Source organism: Haemorhous mexicanus, chromosome 6 (genome assembly GCF_027477595.1).
Source record: "Haemorhous mexicanus isolate bHaeMex1 chromosome 6, bHaeMex1.pri, whole genome shotgun sequence".
Lineage (NCBI taxonomy): Eukaryota > Metazoa > Chordata > Aves > Passeriformes > Fringillidae > Haemorhous > Haemorhous mexicanus.
In genome coordinates, this window is record NC_082346.1 from 12,590,256 (window position 1) to 12,603,281 (window position 13,026).

The 13,026-nt window shown below is 53.6% G+C and overlaps 1 protein-coding gene across 1 annotated transcript; it reads right to left on the reverse strand.

Moving 5' to 3' along the window:
* Nucleotides 1-9,315: 9,315 nt before the first annotated feature.
* LOC132328333 (prolactin-releasing peptide receptor-like) lies at nt 9,316-10,401 on the reverse strand. The gene has a single exon (XM_059848175.1). It carries the CDS (start codon nt 10,399-10,401, stop codon nt 9,316-9,318), a length of 1,086 nt encoding a protein of 361 aa, XP_059704158.1.
* Between the last annotated feature and the right edge of the window lie 2,625 nt (nt 10,402-13,026).

The window sequence follows — 13,026 nt, forward strand, 5'->3', positions numbered from 1 at the left end:
CTTGTTTGTTTATCTGCTGCAGCTTCTGTTCTCTATATTAAATTTCTGTCTCTTGTCCCCTTAATCTAATTTACTGTGCACAGGATTTTGCTTTTCTCAGACTCTCTCTCTCCTTTTCTGAGCACCAATGATCACCCTTTTCTCTTTAAATAAAGCAAACAAGCTCCCACCTTCTTGTACCTTCCCATGAGGAGGATTTTAATTCACGGAGGGCCTTCTAGCTTGGGAAGAAGTTTGTCTGCAGGTCAGCAAAAATGAGAAATCTATCAGGCTTCCATTGTCTGGGCTTCTTTTTATCTGTGACCAATGGTACAATTATCCGTGGCAGCTTTGTACAAGTAGAGTGAAAAAAAGTCAGCTCCCTCTGCAGCTGTATCATTTCTTTCCTTTGTCAGGTGTTTCTCCAGGGTAGAATAAATCAGGAGGAGATTCCAGAGCTGACAGCAGGCGCTGGAGGTGAGAGGTGCTGAGCAGGATTCAGCCATCCCCTGGAGCACGGGGAAAGGGGTGATGGCTGCAGGAGCAGGGAGGAGAACATGAATTTATGAACTGGTTTGGATCTGCTCCAGTCTGGCAGCTCCTTTTCCCACCTTTCCATCCCTACACGTGCAGTTATCCCGCAGAATTTAAAGGGAATCTTTCCCTTTTGAATTCTGTTTTGTTAATTCTCAGTTCTGCACTGAATGCCCCAAACTTCCCTGGTTCAGCATCGAGGTTTGTCCCTGCTTTTTCCTCACTTGCTTATTCCAATTTTTTGCTAATAAATCTCATCCCTGACCCCGCTGCTCTCATGTTTTCCCTGTAGAACCTTGTCCAGGGATGTGGAGACAGCCCAACAGTTTAATTCCACCTCATGACACAGAAACCTTCTTATTCCCTCTGAAGTACCGCAATGTTACTGTATTTTGTCATCAGTCACTTCTTCTCCTGTTCAGTTTTTGGAATTTGGAGCTGGTTTGGTGTTCCCCTGTGGACCAGGGAGCGAGACAGGTTAGGAACCTTTGCTGTTCCAAAAATCTCACTTCATGTGTTGTCTTCTTTACTAATTCCAACATTACACCTGCAAAGCCTCGTTCCACCCTTTCCAAACCCCAAGCTGTTGGCTTTTGGCAACATGAAAGGGCTTTGGAATATGTTCCCTGTGGTCCCCATGCTCAGCTCAGGGTGTACGTCAGGTTTCTCCTTTTTCTGTGGGTCTTGTGTGGATTTTGCAGGAATAACCGACTTCCTGGCCAGGCACTGGGGCTGAAATAAACACATTAAGGCTGCCAGTCACCAAGCTGGCTGGTAGCCATGACCCCGGATCTGGCGGGAATAAAGCTTTGGGAATGGCGGCGGGAGCGAGCGGTGCCAGGGACGGCTGCTCTGACGCCTGCAGACGGCATCACACCAGCCTGGCTTCTGCTCCTCTTGGCTCCCAGCCTCCCTCCTGATGGACGAGGGTCACCACGGGCTGTGGACCTTGCCTGGAGCACGAACATCCTTGGGATGTTCCTTCCCTGGCAGGCAGGAATTTGAAAGCCAAAAGAAAGCGTCGCCAATGGGTCTATTGTGTGTCGAGATATTTCAGTATTCGTAGAATCCCGGAATGGTTTGGGTTGGAAGGGACCTTAAAGATCGTCAAGTTCCAGCCCCCTTCCATGGGTGGGTTGGAGAGGGTGTCAGGCACATCCCTGGATGAGGCTCTTTGCCCTGTAAACCAAGGAAACGAGGAAGGCTGGGATGAAAAGCGCCGTGCCCAAGCGCTGCCCCCGCCCTGCACCCCTCGGCTTTTATCGCAGCTATTTTGCATGTGAATGAGAACTTTCCCACTTCCTTCTGGGGCTTGAATTGGCAAACGGGGAGTTGTTAAAAAATCTCCAGTCTTCAGCCCCGACAAAGGATGGTTGCCATGGAAATAATGGAAGTTGCATCGTGAGCAAAATATGTCCCGGCCCGGCGCCAGCGGGAGGGAGGAGGGAACACCTTGTCGGTCAAGAACCTTCTGCCAGGGCCCATGTGCCTCCACGTGGTGTTCCTTGTCCTTGACAGTCTGTGCTTTGGGTTAAAAGAGGAGAAATCAGAAGTGCCATGATTGGATGGGAAGGGCTCGTAGAACTTCACCCGCTCTTTCCACAGTGCTGGTGCCACCAAATTCGGGAGAGCTGCCCCACGTTCAGGATCCCAAAGGAACCAAAGCTGGAGCCCCATCTCAGGTAAAAGGCAGGAGTCTCCTGTCTCAGTTATATCCAACCTCTTCTTTTGTCCAGGAATCTTCCAGGTCTGTTTTCCACTTGCCCATATAGACAGACAAAGTGGCTTCCTTTTCTTCTGGGGAAAAAACACCTTTGGATTTTAAACTCTCCAAAAGCCTTTTCCTTTGCAGACCCACAGTTATAACCTGCATCCTCTGTTGCTTTCAGCAAATCTCAAGGTGATTTCGAGCCAAGAGGCTTGAGGAATTCGCTTTATACCTCTCCAAAGTGCTAATGGGAGCCACAGAATCCCTGTTGAGCTGTGAGAGGGACTAAAATAAATCTCCATCAGGGTTTATCCATGAGCTGCAGAGCTCTTTGTTGAGGCCCAGAATCAGTGAGGAAACTGCACCTTTCAGTGGCTCTGGTGAGTGGTATTTGCTGGTGGGAGCTGGAATGGGGAGCAGCAGGGCACTTTGGGGCCTAAACACATCCTTCTGCTCTCCTGAAAGCACCGGGGGCTTGGGAAGAAGCTCAAAGCAACCAGCAAATCCTCCTGCTGTTGCAGAGCATCAGGTGAGGAAGAAAACAGGGATGTGGGAGCCAGCAGCAACACACAGGTGCCTGAGGAAACCCCTGTTGAAGCTGCCACTGTTTGAAGGAATTTTAAGGTGCTAGAGCGAGGAGTAAAGGATAAAGAGTGTGGCTGGGTGTAGGCTCAGATCCCTGCCACCAGCAGAGCAGAATTCAGGAGGTTCAGGCTCATTTCTAACCTGGGAAAGGGCCAAGCAGGGGGAATTAGCAAAGGCTTGAGATTTAAAATGTGAAAACATAGTAAATGCATACAAATATCTGGATCCCCATGCTACTTTATCTTCCCACACCTCAATCCCACCTCCTGATCACTGGCAAGTCCAAGTGGATGTTAAGCTGATGAGAGCCCGACGAGCCTGTCCTTTGGGGAGAATCCCAGAATGATTTTGGTGGGAACAGACCTCAAAAATCATCCAGTCCCACCTTCTACCATGGGCAGGGACACCTTCCACTACACCGGGTTGATCCAAGCCCAATCCAGAATCAAGGTGTTCTGTGGGAGGCTTTTGGGGGCTTTGAAGGAAGCAGCAGCTGGGGATGAGGAGCTGGGGACGCTTGGGGTGGCCGTGAAGCCATCTGGTTTGTGGCAGAGCCCTGGCAGCAGGGCAGGGCTGGAGGGTCTGTCCTGCTGAGTGCTCACAAAGAGCCCCCTGGAGCCGGGACTGCAGGACGGCAGCAAATTCCTGGCGCTGACAGGACCGTGCTGCAGAGACCCAGAGTCCGGGCGCCCGAGCCTTCCCTGGAGCAGCTCCGCAGGAATCCACCCTCCGCTCGCTGGCTTCAGACAATTCCGTATAAAAAATGGCTTTAGCCAGGGCTTGCAATAGCAAGGGTGAGCCCTGCAGCGGTGCAGTGGGTCTCTGAAGACTGTAAGTGGTGAGTGTCCTCCGGGGGGCTGGGGCAGCTGCCTTGGTGGGGACGCGGTGCCACGGCCCCATCCCATCCTGTCACATCCCGCCCTTCCCTGCTCCAGCCCGGGATGCTTCTGCACACCCCATCCCTGCCACCCCGCTGATCTTCCAGGGCTCAGCTCCGCCTGTTTGCTCAGTGTTTAACCCAACCCCAGCCCTGCCCGTGGCTCCCAATTCCAAACCTGCCCGTCGGAGCACTCTCTTTCCGGGGGGAGCTCTGCCAGCTGCTCCCCCCATCCACAGGCGGCCCCGGAGGGCTCGGCAGAATTCCCGGTCCCACAGGGACTGCTGGCAGGAAGCAATCTGGCAGACAACATGTTTAGAGGAGACTGATGTCTCGCAGCCACCGAACCATTTAATTGCCAATAAACACAGCCCACATGTAAATAATTATGGAGACCCAGGAACTGTGTCGTCTTCCGTGGAAGGAGGGAGCTGTCAGCCTGGAAACACCCCATGGCAAAGGGAGAAATTAAGATTTCTCGCTTATGCAGGAGGGATGAGCATCAGTAAACCTGCCTGGGTATTTTCAGGTATTGCTTCAGGCTCAGGGTGGCCCAGGAGGTGATGGTTCCTGATAAACTGAAAAGGACCAGGCTGTGCCTTGGGGTGAGTTTGAGGGTAAATCTTGAAAATTCATCAATTTGATTCACCAGGTTCTTATTGCAACCCAATGGGATTATTGCAATATCTTGTTTTTGGCCACATTTTTGGGATAAAGAGCTGCGAGGATCCTAGTTCAGAACTTTGGATCTTTATCAACATCCTGCACGTTCTCAACAATGCAGACTTTCCCTTCAGAGCCCTGGTAAAATCTGTAGGGACCCTTTGTTCCTCTGCCAGGACATCCTGTTCCATCCCATCCCAGATCCTACCTTGAGCAAGGGCACCTTCCACTAGACCAGGTTCCTCCAAGCCCTGTCCAACCTGGCCTTGAACACTTCCAGGGATGGGGCAGCCACGGCTCCTCTGAAGGATCTGTGCCGGGCCTCAGCTCCCTCCCAGGGAAGAATTTCTTCCCAATCTCCCGTGCTGCCCTCTGGCAGTGGGAAGCCATTCCCCTGTGTCACTCCAGGCCCACGTCCAAAATCCCTCTGCAGCTCTCCGGGAGCCCCTTTAGGCACAGGAAGGGGCTCCAAGGTTTCTCTGGAGCCTTAGGCATCCCCACCACCATCTTTCACCCCCTGAGGTTGCCCAGGTTCCGTTCCTGGAGCAGGAGGGTGTCACCACGCTCCGTTCCTGGAGCAGGAGGGTGTCACCACGCAGAGCCCCCCTCTGTCGCCGCCAGAGAAGCCACCGATCCAGTCATTTGGCTTTTCCCAGGGGGGTTGATGGTTCCTATGGCAACCAAGAGCCGCTCGGCAGCGCTTCCCTGCGTGGCAATCAGCGCTCGCCTCATCTGCGGAATTGGCGCCCGCCACCCGCGTGTGGCCCCGGCCCCATCCCGCTCATCACAGCCGGGACATGGGCTGGAGACCCCCCCTGCGTAGGGGGATCCGCCTGCAGCATCAGCCCAAGTTCTCTGCTCCAGGGGCTGTGGGATGACCCCATCCATCCCTGCTGCAGGAAATGTCTGTGTCTCCCTCATTGCTCCCAAAATTGGATGCTAACCTGCAGTAAAAATGATGCTTTGAGTGGGAGGGTTTTGGGGTGTCTCCCAGCCCTGCTCCATCTTTGGCATGCTGGAGAGTCCCAGGCAGTGCCACCAAGCCAGGGATGTGTCTGTGGGTTTTTGGGGACTGGCACAAAACACCCCATCCCACATCATCACCTTGGGGAGCAATGGTGAAGTAAGTCTGGTAGATGGCAGATTTGTCCCCGAGCTGGGGCACGGTGACCGCGGTGTGTGACTCAGGAGATTCTTGGCATCTGCAGCGGGAGCAGGATGACGGATAAAACAGATGAATGAGGAGTAAACTGGGGTTTAGGAAATCTTGGTTAATTTGCTGCAGCGAGAGCTCGCTACGCTCACAGAAATTAAAGTGTGAGCGCTCGCAGCGACGGAGGAGGAGGAGGAGGAGGAGGCACCGGGGGAATATGGGATGAGTCGGAAGTGGGTACATCCATAAATTACCTGTGGTGCTTTCAATAATTCAACAATGCTGGGAGATCCAGCAGTTCAGAGAGAGGTGATGTCCACGGGAAGGTGCTCAGTCTGCCTGACCCAGTGGGATGCAGCCCTCAAGTGTCCAAGGCCGGGTTGGATGGGGTTTGGAGCAACCTGGGCTGCTGGGAAGTGTCCCTGCCCACAGCAGGGGGTGGAACTGGATGGGATTTAAGGTCCCTTCCATCCCAAACCAGGACCCATTCTGGGTCATTACTGTGAGCCTGAGCTGTTTCAACTGTGCTTTCGGCCAAAAGAAGTGAAAATAAGCCTGATTTACTCATGTACGTGTCACAAAGCTGCCTCTTTAACCAGAGCCAAGACCTGGGCAGAGAGCTGGCCACGGTTTGTACAGCCCATGGAATCTGCTCAGAGAAATGCAAAAGGTATTTTGCAAGCCCTGTCAAGGAAATCAGAAGCAGTGGCTTGAGTCAGAATGTTGTTCACAATAAACCAGAAGATGATGATGATGATGATGATGATGATAAATGAATCAGCAATTTCTAAGCTTTTCCCAGAGACACAAATAAAATTTGCCCAATGATCCTGGCTCAGTGGAAGAGCTTCTCTCTTCTGGATTTTGTTCATCACTGGTGACATCCAGACAGAACAAAAACAGTGAGAGGGGGACTAAAAGTCAATGGAAAATTACCAAGCTAATTTTGTTTGCTGTGCCTGATTTGGAGACAGAGGAGGAAATTTCTAGGAGTACACATGAAAATGGTGTTGATCCTTTGTGTGCATTTTAGAGCTGATCCTCATCTCAATTCATTCTGCAGTGCAGGACAAAGGGCTTCATCATCTGCAGCCATGAGAGAAACCTGGATGGGGACCAAATAATGGGAATAATACCTTGCTTGTAGGTAAGCTCTTTCAAATAATCATCTCTTGAGTGCTTTTGAGAGAACATCACTGGAATAAATTATATTATCTGCCCCTTGAAGCTGTAAACACCTGAACAGGCTGACCAATGTCTTCCCTTCCTGGGCTGTCCCCTGGCAGATGGGAGAGCTACAGGCACCAAATCCTGGTAGAGAAGAGGGTCACAGAATGGAATTGTTTAGGTTGGGAAAGATCTTTAAGATCATAGTGTCCAACTGTTATCAACCATATTTCAACTAACAAGAGAGTTTGTGAGGAAGAAACAGCCTCAGGGAGAATATTGTGCAAAGCTCTTAATAATTGAGGATGATTTAACAAAAATATCCCCTTTATACCCCCGGTTCCTGGGAGAAAAGCTTCAAGCAGCTTCCTGAGGAAAGTTCTGCAGAATCAGCCTTCAAACATGTTTTTCTCTCTCATTTATCTGATTAATTTACTTTCATTAAGAAAACCAACCATGTTCTCTTTATGTATCCAGTTTCTGTGAATCACAGACTACAGCTCCAGGATTTCTGTGTTTATTCTCAGAAGTCACTCAGCTTTTAGCTCACTCTCCCAAAATAGTGTTTTCCCTTTTCCTGAAGGTAATTTAGGGAATCAGCAAAACATCTAAACAGGGGGACCTGAGGGTGGGGGTTTTCTTTCCTAGTGCTCAGTAACTGCAAATTCTAGTCTAGTCTGGAAACATGGAAGAGGAAACCTCATCCTCTTTGTGGATCAGTTCTCCAGGATGGATATAAGGATTTTAAACAGTCCTGCAGATAAATACAGTGATGGGAATGAGGGGGTGGTGAAACTGGGGAAAAAAAAAAGCCTAAGAGTAATTTAGGGAAACTTAGGGGTTTTAATTAAGAGTGAAGTAATAGAGATTGTGATGGGATGAAATGAAGAGAGAAGGAATCAACACCAGCAGTGACAGGACAAAGGGAAATGGCTTCAGGCAGACAGAGGGCAGGGTTAAATGGGATACTGGGAAGAAATCCTTGGCTCCGAGGGTGGTGAGGCCCTGGTACAGGTTGCTCAGAGAAGCTGTGGCTGCTCCATCCCTGGAAGTGTCCAAGGCCAGGCTGCATGGGGCTTGGAGCAACCTGGGCCAGCACTAATCCCAGCCTCACCCCCAAGGATCTGCCACTGCCCAGGACTGGGACAGAACTAAGCACATCCAAGCTGGCATCTTCCTGGGATGTGTCTGAGCTGCAGTCAAGGGTTCTGGGTTTTGTGGGATTCACATCAACACACACACACAGCCCAAGCTCTTGAAGCCTTTATTACAGGAAGGACAAACAGGGATCTTCAGCCTTGCTTGGATCCTCCGGGGTGAGCAGCCCAGGCCCAGGGGAGCTGCAGGAAGCTGAGGAGGGAGCTGCTCTGTGGCAACAGGACAGAGGTCACTGGCACTACCTTGGCTGGGTGTCTGTCTCTGCTGGTCACCCCACAGAAGACCAGGAGTCCTTCTAGGGCCACCATGAGGCCCTCGGCCAGAGGGTGAGTGAGCTTGTGGGTGGGTGTGAGGGGAGTGGGTTAGGGATCCTGTTGGGGTCCAGCCAGCTGTGTCTGCACTGAGTGCTCCCCAGCCGCTGGCAGAACTGGGGATGCTGGCCAGTGCCGTGGGCAGGTTCTGTGCAGGACTGAGGACCTGTTGCCTGGGGGTTTGAGGTGCTGTCCTCGGGCATGAGGAGCAGTGGGAGGTCACGGCTCGGCCCCACAGATCAGGACAGCTGGGAGCTGCCACAGCCCTGAGCTGTGCTGCCTGTGAGCTGCTCCCAAGGGCTTCTCCTGGGAAATCAAGAGGTTAAAACCTAGATGGGAATTGGGTGTAAGGAGACACTGCCTTCTGTATGTGCTGCTTGCACAGAGCAGCCTGAGAGGCCACAGAGGCACTTCAGACACAGAGGAGCACTGACAAGCAAACCCACCCTTCATCTGGCAGCTTCTGGGGTAGGACAGCCTGGCACTGGGATTCCCATCTCCACTGCAGGACCCTGAACGTGGACTTGCACCACGGTAAACTTCCCTGGGAGCAGAATTTGAGACATCATTCCCAGCAAACTCATCACATGAGATCTTTCGAGTCCTGCTTGGCCGTGAAGAACAGTGATGACTTCATGGATGTGCCCTGCTGCATCTGCACCTTTGGCTGGAGAAACTGGGATGCCCTGTCTGGTTACGGGGGAGGCTCCTCCAGCAGGCCAAGCAGGTTATGAAAGTCACACTCACTCCAAACAGCCATCTGCTGTCAGCAGCCACGTGCCCCCATCTGCACCTGCAGAATGCACATTGTCCTACATTGTCCCCTCACCAGTAAGCCACAATTTTAAAGGACAAATGCACAGCAATTTCACGGCTCCCCGTGCAAGTCGACCTCTTCCCGTGGCACAAAGTGCTGCCTGTTGCTTAGGAACAATCTGTATCCTACTAAAATGAAGATGTGCTCTCTCCAAAGAGTTTTTTACACAATGGGCGTTTGCCTTGCTCAGACACTGACCCACCTCCTGCATAACCATGGGGTGAAGTCTTTGTGCTCCAAATGTAGCACTGGACACCTACCACACCCAGCCATGATTTGGGATATAGGGATATGGCCTAGCCGTGGTTTGGGATGTGGGGCTGACTTTGGGATTGGCAAACCCAATCCCTCAAGTTCCTCTGGCTAAGGTAACCTGGACTGCAAAGCTATCTTGTCCGAGGCCCCGGTGGGAGCATCTGCCAGGGTGGAGCAGGTGTTGAAGCGGGAAGCCTTGCAGGACGTGCTCCTGGAGCTCTGCTTCTTGCGGTAGAAGTAGCTGCTGAGGTGGAACCAGAACTTGTCGTGGAGGGAGGCGTAGATGAAGGGGTTGTAGCAGGCAGAGCTCATGGCGATCAGGTGGCACGAGACCTGGATGACGTTGACGTACCTCTTGTCCAGGATGGTGAACTCCTCGTCGATGTCCCGGATGAAGTTGACCACCTGCAGAGGCAGCCAGCAGACAGCAAAGCAGACCACGGAGACGGTGAGCACCCGGAAGGTCTTGTGCTTGGTCCTGGTCCACTTGTCCCGGCAGTGATAGGCGGCGCCCGGCACGTTCCTCCTGCGCAGGTGGTGGGTGATGGCGCAGAAGGAGACGGACACGGCCAGCAGCGGGAGCATGTAGGAGAGCAGCAGCATCAGGCACGAGTACAGCAGCCGCTCCCTCTCCTCGTGCTTCCAGAACTCCTCGCAGATGATCATGTCGTGGCCGATGGCGTTGAGGTCCAAGTAGTGGGTGTGCAGCGAGGTGGGCACGGAGGCGGCGATGGAGAGCAGCCAGATGCCGGCCACCAGGCCGAGGCAAGCCCTGCGGCCGATCCGCCTGCGGATCGGGTACGCCACCACCACGTAGCGGTCGATGGCGATGGCCGTGAGGGACAGCACCGACACGAAGACGGTGGCGGCCTGCAGCAGGGTGACAAAGTGGCACATGAACATGCCGAAGAGCCAGCCCCGCTCCTCGAAGGCGTAGGACACGGTGAGGGGGACGCAGGCCAGGCACATGATGAAGTCGGCCACCGCCAGGTTCCCGATCAGGAAGTTGGTGGTGCAGTGCAGCTTCTTGGTGAGGGCGATGAGGAGGATGAGGAAGAGGTTCCCGATGCACGCCACCACCACCAGCGTGGCGTAGAGCGGGATGAAGAGCGGCTTCAGCTCCAGCAGCAGGTCCAGGCCCGTGAAGATCAGGGCTGAGTCGTTGTGCCAGGAGCCATTGGGCAGCTGAGCCATGGGAGCCCCTGCAGCTGACGCAGCTTCTCCACAGCTCAAAGTCAAACACAGATGAGCCTGTGAGCTCTGGAGGGGGCATAAATACATTTTGGCTGAACTTCTGGGCAGAAGGACCCGTCCCAAGTCTGGGCCTTTTGCACAGCCCTGTGCTGAGGCACTGGCTGGTTTAAATGACTTGCTTAAGAGTGAAGATGCCCTGACAGACATGGAGGAGCTCCGGTATGGAGGAGAGTTGGGAAGCTGGCTGTGAAATAGTGAAGCAGCCAGCACAGATCTGTGGGGAGCTGACAGCTTGGGGCAGCAGGACCTAAAAATCAGCTCGAGAAACCTCATGGAGAGTTTCCACCTGGGGGCTGAGCTGACTTAAGGCAGAAAAAGAAAGACACTCCTGCATTTCTTGCTTTTTATTTTTCCCAGTAAATTCCACCCTGACCCACCAGCCCCATGCCTCCTGGCTGGGCAGGGAAAGGAGCATCCTTTCCATCCCCTGCACTCCTGTGTCTCTCCCAGCCCAGCCACCCCAACCCATCCCACTGGGTCCTGTTATCCCCTTGGTTATATCTTCATCACCCATGGAGCTTTGGCTTCTCCTGTCTTTTCCTGTGGCAGCTGTGATGGGAGCGAGGGAAGGAGGGAGTGCCTGGCTCCCTGGGCACCTCCACAAACCCACTCAGGGGGAATGAGGTAAAATGTATTCCAGCAGAAAGTATATGGAAATTAAGAGTTTCCCTCCAGGACCCTCCTTTCAAGCCCCACACTCTCAAAAATTATTGTTTGATCCCCCTTACTGGGATCTGGACAGTCTTTTTCCCCCAGTGGAGAGTCAAATCAGCATTAATTAAGAAACCCTTGTAATTAACCGAGGGATATTGAGGTTTTCTACATCCCAGCTGCACTCACAGGGTGCACGCTGTGATACCACAGCTCCAGCTCCCCGTGCCCTGCCTAGGGCAGGAGCACAAAATCCATCAGGAAACTTGCAGCTGAGAAGCCAAAATGCTCATTAACTTACAGAATGAACATTCTGAAGCTCAATTAGATTCTTTAATTCTGCTTCGTGTACCCGCGAGAGTCAAACCAGCCCTTCTGTGCATCGCCAGGGTCCTGCTCCCTCTCCGATAAATGCTGAACACCGCGGCTCTGGTTGGGCTTTGGGGGGTCCAGGGTGTGGCTGCGGGACCCCCTGTCCCGGTCCGGAGCTCTTACCTGCCGGGGGGTCCGGGGTGCTCGGGGCCGGGAGCCGCCCGCTGCCCGCCGATGTTCCCGTGAGGATGAGGAGGAGCGTTCCCTTCGCAGGGTGTTCACCGGGAGACTCCGGCACAGCCGATCTCAGCCGGCTTTTTGTGGTGTGGGGCTTTTGTTGTCTTGCTTTGTCTTTCTTTATTTTTTTTCTTTCCCGCTGCCTGAGCCTTTCAGTCCCGGAGGAACAGGACGTTCCCACCCACGGCGCTCGGTGTTCCAGGTACCCGGGGGGACGCGCACATCCCACCGAGGTGGAGCCGCATCCCGCCCCCCGGCCCGGCGGGGAGCACCGGGGGGCTGCGGGGAGCCCCTCCCTCGCCCTCGGGGCCGGATCCAGACACATTCTCCCGGCAGGGAAGGAGGGCAAGGCGCGGAGAGGACGGGGCGGGCGGGCGCAGGGACCCGCGGGGCTCCCGGTGTCGGCAGCGCCCGCCCCGTCGGGGGGTCCAGGCCCGGGGGCGAGGGAAGAGAGGGGGAAAGTGGGGTGAGGGTGGCCCAGCCGTAGGGTGATAGGCACCCAGCCCCGGGGTGCTGGTGGCCCAGCTGGGGGGGCAAGTGTGGGATGGGGTGAGGGCGGTGCAGCCATTGTGAATTGCCCCAAATGAGAAAGGGTACCAGGGTCAGCCTTACTTAAATAAGGGAAAATGATAAATAATGATCATCCACTGGAATTTTGGCGGGATAAGAGGAATGGAAATTTGCAGAGCAGTCATAGAAAATTGAGAGTTTTGGTGCAAGACGGTGATTAATTCATCCCGATCTGATGGAGCTGGGCTGGTTATTAAAGCTGGCTGAGCCGATCAAGAGGAGACTGCTCACCCCTGCCGAATAATCAGCAGGAAGAAAATAATCTTTGTCTCCATATCAGTGCCTGACGAGAGCTGCTGTTAATTTTAAAGAGCAGAACAATCAGATTAGGAGAGCCAGAGGCTGGTTTGAGAGGAGAGCTGGGCTTTGGAGCCGACTGCAGGATGATGAGTCCACCCCAAGGCAGGCACAGGCTCCGTCCCCGCCCGGATGTGCCATGGCCAGGGTGACCCGGCTGCAGCACTGGGAGCCCTTCCCCTGCACAGGCTCATCCTGGAAAAACCTTCTTTGACATCATCTTTGCTGCTTCCAGAGCCTGCAGAATAAATCACTCTTATTCCCAGAGCTCGTATTGCCCCACCCCAGGTCCTGGCTCAGGGGTACAAGGATGGGTTGAAAGCTGCAGCCCACGAGGTGCTGGAGACCCCTCCTGTGGCATCCTGGTGTCCCTCCCATCCTGCACAGATGATGGACAGGAATCAGTTTGCTGTGGTTTTTATTCTTGTCCATGTCACGAGGGTGGTTTTTAGAAATAACCAGAGATCCCTGAGACCCTGTCAATTCCAAAGGAGGATG

Coding starts and splice junctions, on each gene's coding strand:
- LOC132328333 (XM_059848175.1), bottom strand. CDS start 10,401: ATGGCTCAGCTGCCCAATGGCTCCTGGCACAACGACTCAGCCCTGATC.